The sequence below is a fragment of the Entelurus aequoreus genome, linkage group LG05, assembly GCF_033978785.1.
Source record: "Entelurus aequoreus isolate RoL-2023_Sb linkage group LG05, RoL_Eaeq_v1.1, whole genome shotgun sequence".
NCBI classification, from domain to species: Eukaryota; Metazoa; Chordata; class Actinopteri; order Syngnathiformes; family Syngnathidae; genus Entelurus; species Entelurus aequoreus.
Window position 1 is genome coordinate 4,996,956 of NC_084735.1, and position 15,025 is coordinate 5,011,980.

The 15,025-nt window shown below is 44.3% G+C and overlaps 2 protein-coding genes across 2 annotated transcripts; one reads left to right on the forward strand and one right to left on the reverse strand.

Annotated features, from left to right (window-relative positions):
• The first annotated feature begins 10,070 nt into the window (after nt 1–10,070).
• On the forward strand, nt 10,071–10,800 carry LOC133649521 (ectonucleotide pyrophosphatase/phosphodiesterase family member 2-like). Its single transcript, XM_062046109.1, has 4 exons — nt 10,071–10,186; nt 10,316–10,433; nt 10,501–10,657; nt 10,720–10,800. Exons 1-4 carry the CDS (start codon nt 10,168–10,170, stop codon nt 10,798–10,800), a joined length of 375 nt encoding a protein of 124 aa, XP_061902093.1. The 5' UTR covers nt 10,071–10,167.
• A 992-nt stretch (nt 10,801–11,792) lies between these two features.
• LOC133650049 (adhesive plaque matrix protein-like) lies at nt 11,793–14,804 on the reverse strand. The gene is made up of 4 exons (XM_062046829.1): nt 13,301–14,804; nt 13,189–13,232; nt 11,929–13,128; nt 11,793–11,857 (listed from the first exon to the last, which is right to left on the reverse strand). The coding sequence occupies exons 1-3, from the start codon at nt 13,315–13,317 to the stop codon at nt 11,942–11,944; spliced, it is 1,248 nt and encodes a 415-aa protein (XP_061902813.1). The 5' UTR covers nt 13,318–14,804; the 3' UTR covers nt 11,793–11,857; nt 11,929–11,941.
• Between the last annotated feature and the right edge of the window lie 221 nt (nt 14,805–15,025).

Consider the following 15,025-nt stretch of genomic DNA (forward strand, 5'->3'; position numbering starts at 1 on the left):
ATACTTAGTGATACTTGGTGATACATACTGATACTTAGTGATACTTATGATACTTAGTAGTACTTAGTGATACTTATGATACATACTGATACTTAGTGATACTTATGATACTTAATAGTACTTAGTGATACTTATGGTACTTAGTTATACTTAGTGATACTTAGTAGTACTTAGTGATACTAAGTGATACTAAGTGATACTTGGTGATACTGACCTTGTGTTGTGTCAGGGCTGAGTGGCAGTGAGGAGCAGAGGTACGACGCCCTGCTGAGCAGCCAGGTGGCGCCCATGTACCCCCACTTCCTCAGTAGGTGCCCGCCATGGTCATGTGACTGATGACTGACGGTCATGTGACTGATGGCGTTCTCCCGCCGCAGGGGTGTGGTCTTACTTCCAGCACACGCTGCTGAGGAAGTACGCCGCCATCTACAACGGCATCAACGTGCTGACAGGCCCCGCCTTCGACCACGACCATGATGGACGCCACGACGCGCAGTAAGACTCCTGGTTAGCATGTCAGCTAGCATCAAGTCCAGTCACCACCTTGTCTTGTGGCGCCCAGGTGGGCGTCTGCGGGCAACGGCTCCGCCCCCACGCACTTCTTCGCCGTGCTGACCAGCTGCAAGGACGTGCGGCAGCCTGTGAGCGCCTGTGATGGCGAGCTGCACGCCATCGCCTTCCTGCTGCCTCACAGGCCTGACAACTCTGACAACTGCCAGGTACTTCCTCTGGCTCCACCCCCTTCCTTCACAGGCTGTGGCTCCGCCCCCTTCCTTCACAGGCTGTGGCTCCGCCCCCTTCCTTCACAGGCTGTGGCTCCACCCCCTTCCTTCACAGGCTGTGGCTCCACCCCCTTCCTTCACAGGCTGTGGCTCCACCCCCTTCCTTCACAGGCTGTGGCTCCACCCCCTTCCTTCACAGGCTGTGGCTCCGCCCCCTTCCTTCACAGGCTTGCAGTCAAGACGTCTGCAGCTTCTTCTGGTTGGCACGTCAGCAAGCTGATGCTAATTGGACGCTAATTACATTAGCATGTCATTAGCATTAGACCACTAGGCTAGATGCTAGTTACATTAGCATGTTTTCATTACTAATTACATTAGCATGTTGTCATTAGACCGCTAGGCTAGATGCGAGTTACATTAGCATGTTGTCATTAGACCACTAGGCTAGATGCTAGTTACATTAGCATGTTGTCATTAGACCACTAGGCTAGATGCTAGTTACATTAGCATGTTGTCATTAGACCGCTAGGCTAGATGCTAGTTACATTAGCATGTTGTCATTAGACCACTAGGCTAGATGCTAGTCACATTAGCATGTTGTCATTAGACCACTAGGCTAGATGCTAGTTACATTAGCATGTTGTCATTAGACCACTAGGCTAGTTGCTAGTTACATTAGCATGTTTTCATTACTAATTACATTAGCATGTTGTTATTAGACCGCTAGGCTAGATGCTAGTTACATTAGCATGTTGTCATTAGACCCCTAGGCTAGATGCTAGTTACATTAGCATGTTTTCATTACTATTTAAATTAGCATGTTGTTATTAGACCGCTAGGCTAGATGCTAGTTACATTAGCATGTTTTCATTACTAATTACATTAGCATGTTGTTATTAGACCGCTAGGCTAGATGCTAGTTACATTAGCATGTTGTCATTAGACCACTAGGCTAGATGCTAGTTACATTAGCATGTTGTCATTAGACTGCTAGGCTAGATGCTAGTTACATTAGCATGTTTTCATTACTAATTAAATTAGCATGTTGTCATTAGACCGCTAGGCTAGATGCTAGTTGCATTAGCATGCTTTCATTACTAATTAAATTAGCATGTTGTCATTAGACCGCTAGGCTAGATGCTAGTTACATTAGCATGTTTTCATTACTAATTACTTTAGCATGTTTTTAGACCGCTAGGCTAGATGCTAGTTACATTAGCATGTTATCAATAGACCGCTAGGCTAGATGCTAGTTACATTAACATGTCATTAGACCGCTAGGCTAGATGCTAGTTACATTAGCATGTTGTCATTAGACCGCTAGGCTAGATGCTAGTTACATTAGCATGTTGTCATTAGACCACTAGGCTAGATGCTAGTTACATTAGCATGTTGTCATTAGACCGCTAGGCTAGATGCTAGTTACATTAGCATGTTGTCATTAGACCACTAGACTAGATGCTAGTTACATTAGCATGTTGTCATTAGACCGCTAGGCTAGATGCTAGTTACATTAGCATGTTATTAGTTGCACATGCTAGCATTGGTCAAACAAAATGGACGTGTGTGTGTGTGTGTGTGTGTGTGTGTGTGTGTGTGTGTGTGTGTGTGTGTGTGTGTGTGTGTGTGTGTGTGTGTGTCAGAGTGCACAAGACGAGGCCGTGTGGGTGGAAGAGCACATTTGGTTCCACCAGTCCCGAGTGCGAGACGTGGAGTGGATGACAGGACTGGACTTGTACCAGGACAGTCCTCGACCAATCACGGAGCTGCTGCGGCTGAAGACCCGCCCCACAGCCGCCAATCAAAAACCAATAAAACAATCTTGAATAATCTGAATCTTTTATTTGAGCTTTTAAAAAAAAGGTGAAGACTTGAGACCAAAGTCACCTAAAAGAAAAGAGATTGAAGTCAAATACTTGGTCACACACCCACACACCTTAGGTACAGGTCTTACCTGGCAGGTGTCGCTATGACAACCAGGAGCCCCGGACTTTCCCGGACCTCTTCCACGCCTCTGCGGATGTGGACTCCCCAAGTGGTCTGGCCCGGTACCTGGAGGGCCACCCTGCTGGCGGCACTCGCTCCGAGTTCTGCAGCGGCTCGGCTCTGTGCCCGGGTGGCGCCGGCTCAGTGGCGACCATCTGGATCCCGCCGCTGGAAACCACCACCGCTTCCTGTTGGCGTGGAGGGGACGACTTGGCGCCCAACCTGGGTCCTCGCTGGTGCTGCTGCGGGGCCAAGCTGGCCTTTGGGGGCAGCTGTGCTGCAGCACGACCATATAAGGGAACACTTCCTGCTTGTCTTTCATAGGCAGAACTTCCTGATCCACCATATAAGGGAGCACTTCCTGCTTGACCATATGAGGGTGCACTTCCTGCTTGTCTTTCATAGGGTAAATTGCCTGCTCGACCATATAAGGGCGCACTTTCTGCTTGGCTTCTATAGGGAAGACTTCCTGCTCGACCATATAAGGGTGCACTTTCTGCTCGACCATATAAGGGCGCACTTTCTGCTTGGCTTCTATAGGGAAGACTTCCTGCTCGACCATATAAGGGTGCACTTTCTGCTTGGCTTTTATAGGGAAGACTTCCTGCTCGACCATATAAGGGTGAACTCCCTGCACCACCATATGGGGGGGCACTTCCTGCACGACCTTCATAGGGTAAACTTCCTGCTCGACCATATAAGGGGGTACTTCCTGCACCACCATATAAAGAGGCACTTCCTGCTTGAGCCTCATAGGGCAAAGGTCCTGCAGGAAGGTAACCACCTACACGGCCACCAGAGGACTGACGAGGACCTCCAGCGTCCAGAGCAGACTGCAGGTCCTGGAAGACACCAGCAGGGCGCCCAGAACCGAGGTGAGCTGCAGGAGGTCCAGACCGAGCAGAACCTCGGAGACCTGCAAGACGCTCAGACGTCCTGCGGCTGTCAGACGCTGGCGGGGGAGGGGAGAAGATGTCACCTTAGTGCAGGGGTCAGCAACCTTTTTGAAAGCAAGAGCTACTTCTTGGGTAGTGATTAATGCGAAGGGCTACCAGTTAGATACACACTTCAATAAATTGCCAAAAATAGCCAATTTGCTCAATTTACCTTTAACTCTGTTATTATTAATAATTAATGATATTTATCTTTGTGGAAACACTGATCATCTTAATGATTTCTCACAATAAATATATATAGAAACAGATAAATATCAATATGCAACACTTTATTTTTATATTTTCTCTAAGTGCACATTTTTCAAATTGAACATTTTCAAATGATGACTTCTAAGACAGTCTTGTGAAATCACAATATTCCATTTTAACTAGCTAGCCACTAACATTTTTTAACAAATCATGAATTACTTTGCACCATGTTTGTACAAATAATAACTCATGTAAAATACAAAAGTCAACTCTCCAATTTTTAAATCATGTCACACTTTGAACTGGACACCAAATCTGTTATCTGTTTCTTTGTCAGTTAGTGGGAAGCCTGGCATTGCATGCTGTTAACTAGTGTGTTGTACTCTGGTGTGTAACTTGACACTGCAACTCTGAGTGAGTCTTGCAGATGTGCATCAGTGAGGCGTGTTCTGTGTTTGTTCTTGATGAAGTTCATGTCAGAAAAGGCTGATTCACAAAGATAAGATTTGTCCTCATTGTTTGCGGAACCTTCTTAATCTTTTGGACATATTTTCACAGCAATCTGGCCTTAAGCTTAATTATGATAAATGTAAAATGTTAAGGATCGGAAATCTAAAGGGAACGTCCTTTCGAATGGAATGCAAAGTGCCTGTTTTGTGGACAGATGGACCAGTTAACATACTTGGTGTTGTTGTCCCAGAAAATCTGGAAGATCTAGGCTCAGTAAATTACGATAATCGACTAAGAAAGCTGGACAAAATTATGCAATTATGGAAAGGGAAATCCCTAACCTTGTATGGTAAAATGTCTATTGCCAACTCGTTAATTATTCCTCAATTTATTTATTAGTTTTTGTCATTACCAGCTCCATCACAAAACTTTTTTAAGATTTATGAGCGGAGGGTCTTCGATTTTGTCTGGAACGGCAAACCAGAAAAGATGAAAAGAAAGGTTTTGTACAAAGAGTATGAATATGGGGGCCTGAAACTTCTCAACCTTGAAGCTATGTGTCTGTCTTTAAAAGCATCAATTGTTCCAAAGATGTATTTAAACATTGAGTGGTACACAAATGTCCTGTTGGACAAAAAACATGTACTGTATCAAAAGAAATTGTATCCTTTTTTACAAGTGATCCCCTCCCAGAGAGTCTGCTGGGAAACATGGCGGGGTTCATAAAGGAAACAATCCACTCATAGTGGTGTTTTCAATTTTATGTGCCAGAAAAAAGAGACGATATTTTGCAGCAGATAATATGGATGAACTCTAATATTGTAATAGATGGAAAGCCTTTCTTTTGGAAAAATATGTTTGAAAGAGGAATCATTTTTGTCAATGATATTATCAATGAGAATGGTAAAATGATGAAGTATGATGAATTTAGAGCTATGTATGGTGATGCTTGCTCAAGCTTTTCATTTGATCAACTAACTGGAGTCATTGGGAAAAGATGGAAACAAATAATTAATTGTGGAACTACTAAATTATTAGTTTGTAAACCTCTAATAAGAAATTGTAGTTGGCAAAAAGGAACTAAAATAAATAGAAAAATATATAATTTTTATTTAATAAAGAAATCTTTGAAGGCTGCCTCATACAACACAAATGGAAAATGGGAGGACTTTTTTGACTGCCCGTTGCCATGGGATGCCATATTCAAACTAATCTATAAAACCACTATCCATGTGCAAAATCGTTATTTTCAAATTAAAATTATTTATAACTTCTTACCCACAGGGAAAATGTTAAAATGATGGAATATGACAGAGTCAGATGATTGCCCATTTTGTTGTCAGGAGTCTGAATCCACCCTGCATTTGTTTTGGTATTGTCATATTGTGTCTTTGTTTTGGGTGGAAGTTGAAAAAATGTGTTTAAGGATTGGTTTGTTTATGAAGCTTAATGTGGTTTCTGTTATTTTAGGAGAGTTCATTGACAATCATGATTTAGTCCATTTAATTATAGTACTCGGTAAAATGTTTATTTTTAAGGCCAAAAACAGATATTCACTTAGTATTACTTTCTTTAAAACATTTATTCAGTATTTTCTAACTTTAGAAAGTTACATGGTTGAAAACGATAATGATGCCAAAAAACATTTAAAAAAAGATGAGAAGTCCTCAAAGGCTTATTTTGAAAGTATAATTATGTTTATAGATTATATGATATCTGTTGTTGTGTTCCCTAATTTGAGTGACCTGGACATCATCTGGACTGTACATAAATGCTTATTTTGAAAATGTAATTTTGTTTATAAATTATATGCAATCTGTTGTGTTCCCTAATTTGTTTCTGTGTACATGAATGAAGGTGTGTGTTGCTGAGTCCAACTTGCACATTATCTGGACTGGGCCTGCTTTAAAAAACCCTTTAAACAAATCTAATTTCATTGACAACCTGGTCTGTTGAAGATAAGGCCCTTTTTTAAAAAATAAAATAAGATAAATAAATAAAAAACATTTTCTTGGAAAAAAAAAGAAAGTAAAACAATATAAAAATAATTACATAAAAAATAGTAATTAATGAAAGTGTTAGTGGACCAGCAGCCTATACAATCATGTGTGCTTCAGGGACTGTGTCCCTTGCAGATGTGTTGTCTATGTTGTGTTCAGGGACTGTGGCCCTTGCAGATGTGTTGTCTATGTTGTGTTCAGGGACTGTGTCCCTTGCAGATGTGTTGTCTATGTTGTGTTCAGGGACTGTGTCCCTTGCAGATGTGTTGTCTATGTTGTGTTCAGGGACTGTGTCCCTTGCAGATGTGTTGTCTATGTTGTGTTCAGGGACTGTGTCCCTTGCAGATGTGTTGTCTATGTTGTGTTCAGGGACTGTGGCCCTTGCAGATGTGTTGTCTATGTTGTGTTCAGGGACTGTGGCCCTTGCAGATGTGTTGTCTATGTTGTGTTCAGGGACTGTGGCCCTTGCAGATGTGTTGTCTATGTTGTGTTCAGGGACTGTGTCCCTTGCAGATGTGTTGTCTATGTTGTGTTCAGGGACTGTGTCCCTTGCAGATGTGTTGTCTATGTTGTGTTCAGGGACTGTGTCCCTTGCAGATGTGTTGTCTATGTTGTGTTCAGGGACTGTGTCCCTTGCAGATGTGTTGTCTATGTTGTGTTCAGGGACTGTGTCCCTTGCAGATGTGTTGTCTATGTTGTGTTCAGGGACTGTGTCCCTTGCAGATGTGTTGTCTATGTTGTGTTCAGGGACTGTGGCCCTTGCAGATGTGTTGTCTATGTTGTGTTCAGGGACTGTGGCCCTTGCAGATGTGTTGTCTATGTTGTGTTCAGGGACTGTGGCCCTTGCAGATGTGTTGTCTATGTTGTGTTCAGGGACTGTGGCCCTTGCAGATGTGTTGTCTATGTTGTGTTCAGGGACTGTGTCCCTTGCAGATGTGTTGTCTATGTTGTGTTCAGGGACTGTGTCCCTTGCAGATGTGTTGTCTATGTTGTGTTCAGGGACTGTGTCCCTTGCAGATGTGTTGTCTATGTTGTGTTCAGGGACTGTGTCCCTTGCAGATGTGTTGTCTATGTTGTGTTCAGGGACTGTGTCCCTTGCAGATGTGTTGTCTATGTTGTGGGAACCAGAATATTGGTAGCAGAAAGAAATAACCCCTTTTGTGTGAGTGGGTGTGGATGAGTGTGCATGGGGGAGGTTGTTTGGGTTGATGCACTGATTGAAAGTGTATCTTGTGTTTTTTCTATGTAGATTTAATTTAAAAAAAAAAAAAAAAAAAAAAAAAAAAATTTTTTTTTTTTTTTTTTAGAACAGGCCCGCGGGCGACTCATCTGGTCCTTACGGGCGACCTGGTGCCCGCGGGCACCGCGTTGGTGACCCCTGCCTTAGTATGAGCAGGACAACACAAGAGACTCACCTGTGACATGTTTCAGCAGCAGCAGCAGCAGCAGCAGCAACACCCGTGACCTGGCAGCAGGAAGTCAAGATCACACATCAGGTGAGCTCACACATCAGCCAGGTGCACCACATCTTACCTCATGTTGCTCCTCATCCTCACAGCAGCTGCTGCCTCACCACTCCTTTTAAGGCCTCACCTGATTGGACACAGGTGTGCGGGAGCACCTGGCCTGATTGGACACAGGTGTGCGGCATTATTGTCCTCAGGAAATAACGACGGCGTTGACTTGAACAGGATTTTTATTTGGGCCGTTAAATAAGACATGGCGGCTGTTAGCTTAGCATAGAAAGATGGCGCCCTCCCATGGCTGGAACAGACACGACACCTGTGGCAATAAAACACTTCAAGTTGACACAAAGGTGGAATTGTGTGTGTGTGTGTGTGTGTGTGTGTGCGTGTGTGTGTGTGTGTGTGTGTGTGTGTGTGTGCGTGTGTGTGTGTGTGTGTGTGTGTGTGTGTGTGTGTGTGTGCGTGTGTGTGCGTGTGTGTGTGTGTGTGTGTGTGTGTGTGTGTGTGTGTGTGTGTGTGTGTGTGTGTGTGTGTGTGTGTGTGCGTGTGTGTGTGTGTGTGTGTGTGTGTGTGTGCGTGTGTGTGCGTGTGTGTGTGTGTGTGTGTGTGTGTGTGTGTGTGTGTGTGTGTGTGTGTGTGTGTGTGTGTGTGTGTGTGTGCGTGTGTGTGTGTGTGTGTGTGTGTGTGTGTGTGTGTGTGTGTGTGTGTACTCATGTAAATATTAATATTATCGATATCTTCTAGTCTATCAGTGCAAACCTCTCTCTCTCTCTCTCTCTCTCTCTCTCTCTCTCTCTCTCTCTCTCTCTCTCTCTCTCTCTCTCTCGCCCACTCAGGCCCACTTAGCCCCTCCCCCCTGCCCTGCTGAGGTTAGTTGTGTTATTGTTTGTGTTTGTAATGTTTTTATTGTTGAGTCATGTCCCTTGTTTACCTGACAAAACTGACTGAATTATTCAAGCGTCACATTTCAAGTCAAAGGTATCGCTATGGGTATCTGTATCGCTATGGGTATCTGTATCCCTATCGATATCTGTATCGCTATTGGCATCTGTGTCGCTATGGGTATCTGTATCGCTATCTGTATCCCTATCGATATCTGTATCGCTATGGGTATCTGTATCCCTATCCGTATCCCTATCGGTATCTGTGTCGCTATCGGTATCTGTATCCCTATCTGTATCATATTTGTATCACGCTTGGTATCTGTATTGCTATCTTAGTAGTACTTAGTGATACTTATGATACTTAGTGATACTTGGTGATACGTAGTGATACTTAGTAGTACTTAGTGATACTTATGATACTTAGTAGTACTTAGTGATACTTATGATACTTAGTTATACTTGGTGATACATAGTGATACTTATGATACTTAGTAGTACTTAGTGATACTTATAATACTCAGTGATGCTTATGATACTTAGTAGTACTTAGTGATACTTAGGATACGTAGTGATACTTGGTGATATGTAGTGATACTTATGATACTTATGATACTTAGTAGTACTTAGTGATATTTATGATACTTAGTAGTACTTAGTGATACTTATGATACTTATGATACTTAGTAGTACTTTGTGATACTTGTGATGCTTAGTGATACGTATGATACTTAATAGTACTTAGTGATACTTATGATAGTTAGTAGTACTTAGTGATACTTAGTGATACTTGGTGATACATACTGATACTTAGTGATACTTATGATACTTAGTAGTACTTAGTGATACTTATGATACATACTGATACTTAGTGATACTTATGATACCCAGTAGTACTTAGTGATACTTATGATACTTAGTGGCACTTAGTAGTACTTAGTGATACTTATGATACTTATGATACTTAGTAGGACTTAGTGATACTTAGTGGTACTTAGTGATACTTGGTGATACATACTGATACTTATGATACTCAGTAGTACTTAGTGACACTTATGATACTTATGATACTTAGTAGTACTTAGTGATATTTGTGATACTTAGTGATACTCAGTGATACTTATGATACTTAGTAGTACTTAGTGATACTTATGATACTTAATAGTACTTAGTGATGCTTGTGATACTTAGTAGTACTTAGTGATATTTACGGTACTTAGTGATACTTGTGATACTTAGTGATACTCAGTGATACTTATGATACTTAGTAGTACTCAGTGATACTTATGATACTTAGTAGTACTTAGTGATACTTATGATACTTAATAGTACTTAGTGATACTTGTGATACTTATGATATTTAGTAGTACTTAGTGATACTTAGTAGTACTTGGTGATACTAAGTGATACTTATGATACTAAGTGATACTTGGTGATACTGACCTTGTGTTGTGTCAGGGCTGAGTGGCAGTGAGGAGCAGAGGTACGACGCCCTGCTGAGCAGCCAGGTGGCGCCCATGTACCCCCACTTCCTCAGTAGGTGCCCGCCATGGTCATGTGACTGATGACTGATGGTCATGTGACTGATGGTCATGTGACTGATGACTGATGGTCATGTGACTGATGACTGATGGTCATGTGACTGATGGCGTTCTCCCGCCGCAGGGGTGTGGTCTTACTTCCAGCACACGCTGCTGAGGAAGTACGCCGCCATCTACAACGGCATCAACGTGCTGACAGGCCCCGCCTTCGACCACGACCATGATGGACGCCACGACGCGCAGTAAGACTCCTGGTTAGCATGTCAGCTAGCATCAAGTCCAGTCACCACCTTGTCTTGTGGCGCCCAGGTGGGCGTCTGCGGGCAACGGCTCCGCCCCCACGCACTTCTTCGCCGTGCTGACCAGCTGCAAGGACGTGCGGCAGCCTGTGAGCGCCTGTGATGGCGAGCTGCACGCCATCGCCTTCCTGCTGCCTCACAGGCCTGACAACTCTGACAACTGCCAGGTACTTCCTCTGGCTCCACCCCCTTCCTTCACAGGCTGTGGCTCCGCCCCCTTCCTTCACAGGCTGTGGCTCCGCCCCCTTCCTTCACAGGCTTGCAGTCAAGACGTCTGCAGCTTCTTCTGGTTGGCACGTCAGCAAGCTGATGCTAATTGGATGCTAATTGCATTAGCATGTCATTAGCATTAGACCGCTAGGCTAGATGCTAGTTACATTAGCATGTTGTCATTAGACCGCTAGAATAGATGCTAGTTACATTAGCATGTTTTCATTACTAATTACATTAGCATGTTGTCATTAGACCGCTAGGCTAGATCCAATTACATTAACATGTTGTCATTAGACCACTAGGTTATATGCTAGTTACATTAGCATGTTGTCATTGTCATTAGACCACTAGGCTAGATGCTAGTTACATTAGCATGTTGTCATTAGACCGCTAGGCTAGATGCTAGTTACGTTAGCATGTTGTCATTAGACCGCTAGGCTAGATGCTAGTTACATTAGCATGTTGCCATTAGACCACTAGGCTAGATGCTAGTTACATTAGCATGTTGTCATTAGACCGCTAGGCTAGATGCTAGTTACATTAGCATGTTGCCATTAGACCACTAGGCTAGATGCTAGTTACATTAGCATGTTGTCATTAGACCACTAGGCTAGATGCTAGTTACATTAGCATGTTGCCATTAGACCACTAGGCTAGATGCTAGTTACATTAGCATGTTGTCATTAGACCACTAGGCTAGATGCTAGTTACATTAGCATGTTGCCATTAGACCACTAGGCTAGATGCTAGTTACATTAGCATGTTGTCATTAGACCACTAGGCTAGATGCTAGTTACATTAGCATGTTATTAGTTGCACATGCTAGCATTGGTCAAACAAAATGGAGACGTGTGTGTGTGTGTGTGTGTGTGTGTGTGTGTGTGTGTGTGTGTGTGTGTGTGTGTGTCAGAGTGCACAAGACGAGGCCGTGTGGGTGGAAGAGCACATTTGGTTCCACCAGTCCCGAGTGCGAGACGTGGAGTGGATGACAGGACTGGACTTGTACCAGGACAGTCCTCGACCAATCACGGAGCTGCTGCGGCTGAAGACCCGCCCCACAGCAGCCAATCAAAAACCAATAAAACAATCTTGAATAATCTGAATCTTTTATTTGAAGTTTTAAAAAAAAGGTGAAGACTTGAGACCAAAGTCACCTAAAAGAAAAGAGATTGAAGTCAAATACTTGGTCACACACCCACACACACACCTTAGGTACAGGTCTTACCTGGCAGGTGTCGCTATGACAACCAGGAGCCCCGGACTTTCCCGGACCTCTTCCACGCCTCTGCGGATGTGGACTCCCCAAGTGGTCTGGCCCGGTACCTGGAGGGCCACCCTGCTGGCGGCACTCGCTCAGAGTTCTGCAGCGGCTCGGCTCTGTGCCCGGGTGGCGCCGGCTCAGTGGCGACCATCTGGATCCCGCCGCTGGAAACCACCACCGCTTCCTGTTGGCGTGGAGGGGACGACTCGGCGCCCAACCTGGGTCCTCGCTGGTGCTGCTGCGGGGCCAAGCTGGCCTTTGGGGGCAGCTGTGCTGCAGCACGACCATATAAGGGAACACTTCCTGCTTGTCTTTCATAGGCAGAACTTCCTGATCCACCATATAAGGGAGCACTTCCTGCTTGACCATATGAGGGTGCACTTCCTGCTTGTCTTTCATAGGGTAAATTGCCTGCTCGACCATATAAGGGCGCACTTTCTGCTTGGCTTCTATAGGGAAGACTTCCTGCTCGACCATATAAGGGTGCACTTTCTGCTCGACCATATAAGGGTGCACTTTCTGCTCGACCATATAAGGGTGCACTTTCTGCTTGGCTTTTATAGGGAAGACTTCCTGCTTGACCATATAAGGGTGCACTTTCTGCTTGGCTTTTATAGGGAAGACTTCCTGCTTGACCATATAAGGGCGCACTTTCTGCTTGGCTTTTATAGGGAAGACTTCCTGCTCGACCATATAAGGGTGCACTTTCTGCTTGGCTTTTATAGGGAAGACTTCCTGCTCGACCATATAAGGGTGCACTTTCTGCTTGGCTTTTATAAGGAAGACTTCCTGCTCGACCATATAAGGGTGCACTTCCTGCTCGACCATATAAGGGCGCACTTTCTGCTTGGCTTTTATAGGGAAGACTTCCTGCACGACCTTCATAGGGTAAACTTCCTGCTCGACCATATAAGGGGGTACTTCCTGCACCACCATATAAAGAGGCACTTCCTGCTTGAGCCTCATAGGGCAAAGGTCCTGCAGGACGGTAACCACCTACACGGCCACCAGAGGACTGACGAGGACCTCCAGCGTCCAGAGCAGACTGCAGGTCCTGGAAGACACCAGCAGGGCGCCCAGAACCGAGGTGAGCTGCAGGAGGTCCAGACCGAGCGGAACCTCGGAGACCTGCAAGACGCTCAGACGTCCTGCGGCTGTCAGACGCTGGCGGGGGAGGGGAGAAGATGTCACCTTAGTGGAAGCAGGACAACACAAGAGACTCACCTGTGACATGTTTCAGCAGCAGCAGCAGCAGCAACACCCGTGACCTGGCAGCAGGAAGTCAAGATCACACATCAGGTGAGCTCACACATCAGCCAGGTGCACCACGTCTTACCTCATGTTGCTCCTCATCCTCACAGCAGCTGCTGCCTCACCACTCCTTTTAAGGCCTCACCTGATTGGACACAGGTGTGCGGGAGCACCTGGCCTGATTGGACACAGGTGTGCGGCATTATTGTCCTCAGGAAATAACGACGGCGTTGACTTGAACAGGATTTTTATTTGGGCCGTTAAATAAGACATGGCGGCTGTTAGCTTAGCATAGAAAGATGGCGCCCTCCCATGGCTGGAACAGACACGACACCTGTGGCAATAAAACACTTCAAGTTGACACAAAGGTGGAATTGTGTGTGTGTGTGTGTGCGTGTGCGTGTGTGTGTGTGTGCGCGCACGTGCGTGTGCGTGCGTGCGTGTGTGTGTGCTCATGTAAATATTAATATTATCGATATCTTCTAGTCTATCAGTGCAAACCTCTCTCTCTCTCTCTCTCTCTCTCTCTCTCCCTCTCTCTCTCTCTCTCTCTCTCTCTCGCCCACTCAGGCCCACTTAGCCCCTCCCCCCTGCCCTGCTGAGGTTAGTTGTGTTATTGTTTATGTTTGTAATGTTTTATTGTTGAGTCATGTCCCTTGTTTACCTGACCAACACTGACTGAATTATTCAAGCATCACATTTCAAGTCAAAGGTATCGCTATCGGTATCTGTATCGCTATCTGTATCCCTATTGGTATCTGTATCGCTATGGGAATCTGTATTTCTATCGGTATCTGCATCGCTATCTGAATCTGTATCCCTATCGATATCTGTATTGCAATGGGTATCTGTATCGCTATCGGTATCGCTATCTGTATCCCTGTTGGTATCAGTATCAGTATCGCTATCTGTACCCCTATCAATATCTGTACCCCTATTAGTATCTGTATCGCTATGGGTATCTGTATCGCTATCGGTATCTGTATCCCTATCGATATCTGTATCGCTATCGGCATCTGTGTCGCTATGGGTATCTGTATCGCTATCTGTATCCCTATCAATATCTGTATCGCTATGGGTATCTGTATCCCTATCCGTATCCCTATCGGTATCTGTGTCGCTATCGGTATCTGTATCCCTATCTACATCATATTTGTATCACGCTTGGTATCTGTATTGCTATCTGTATCTGTATCATATTTGTATCCCTATCCCTATCGTATTTGTATCGCTAGCTGTATCTGTGTTGCTATCGGTATCTGTGTCACTATCCCTATCTGGTTCATATCTGTATTGCTATCGTATCTGTATCGCACTTGGTATCTGTATTTCTATCTGTATTGGTATCCCTATCTGTGTCTGTATCCCTATCTGTATAATATATCTGTATCACTATCGTATCTGTATCGCGCTTGGTATCTGTATTGCTATCTGTATCTGTATCATATTTGTATCCCTATCCCTATCGTATTTGTATCGCTAGCTGTATCTGTGTTGCTATCGGTATCTGTGTCACTATCCCTATCTGTATCATATCTGTATTGCTATCGTATCTGTATCGCACTTGGTATCTGTATTTGTATCTGTATCTGTATCCCTATCTGTATAATATATCTGTATCGCTATCGTATCTGTATCGCTATCGTATCTGTATCGCGCTTGGTATCTGTATTGCTATCTGTATCTGTATCCCTATCCCTATCGTATTTGTATCGCTAGCTGTATCTGTGTCACTATCCCTATCTGGTTCATATCTGTATTGCTATCGTATCTGTATCGCACTTGGTATCTGTATTTCTATTTGTATTGG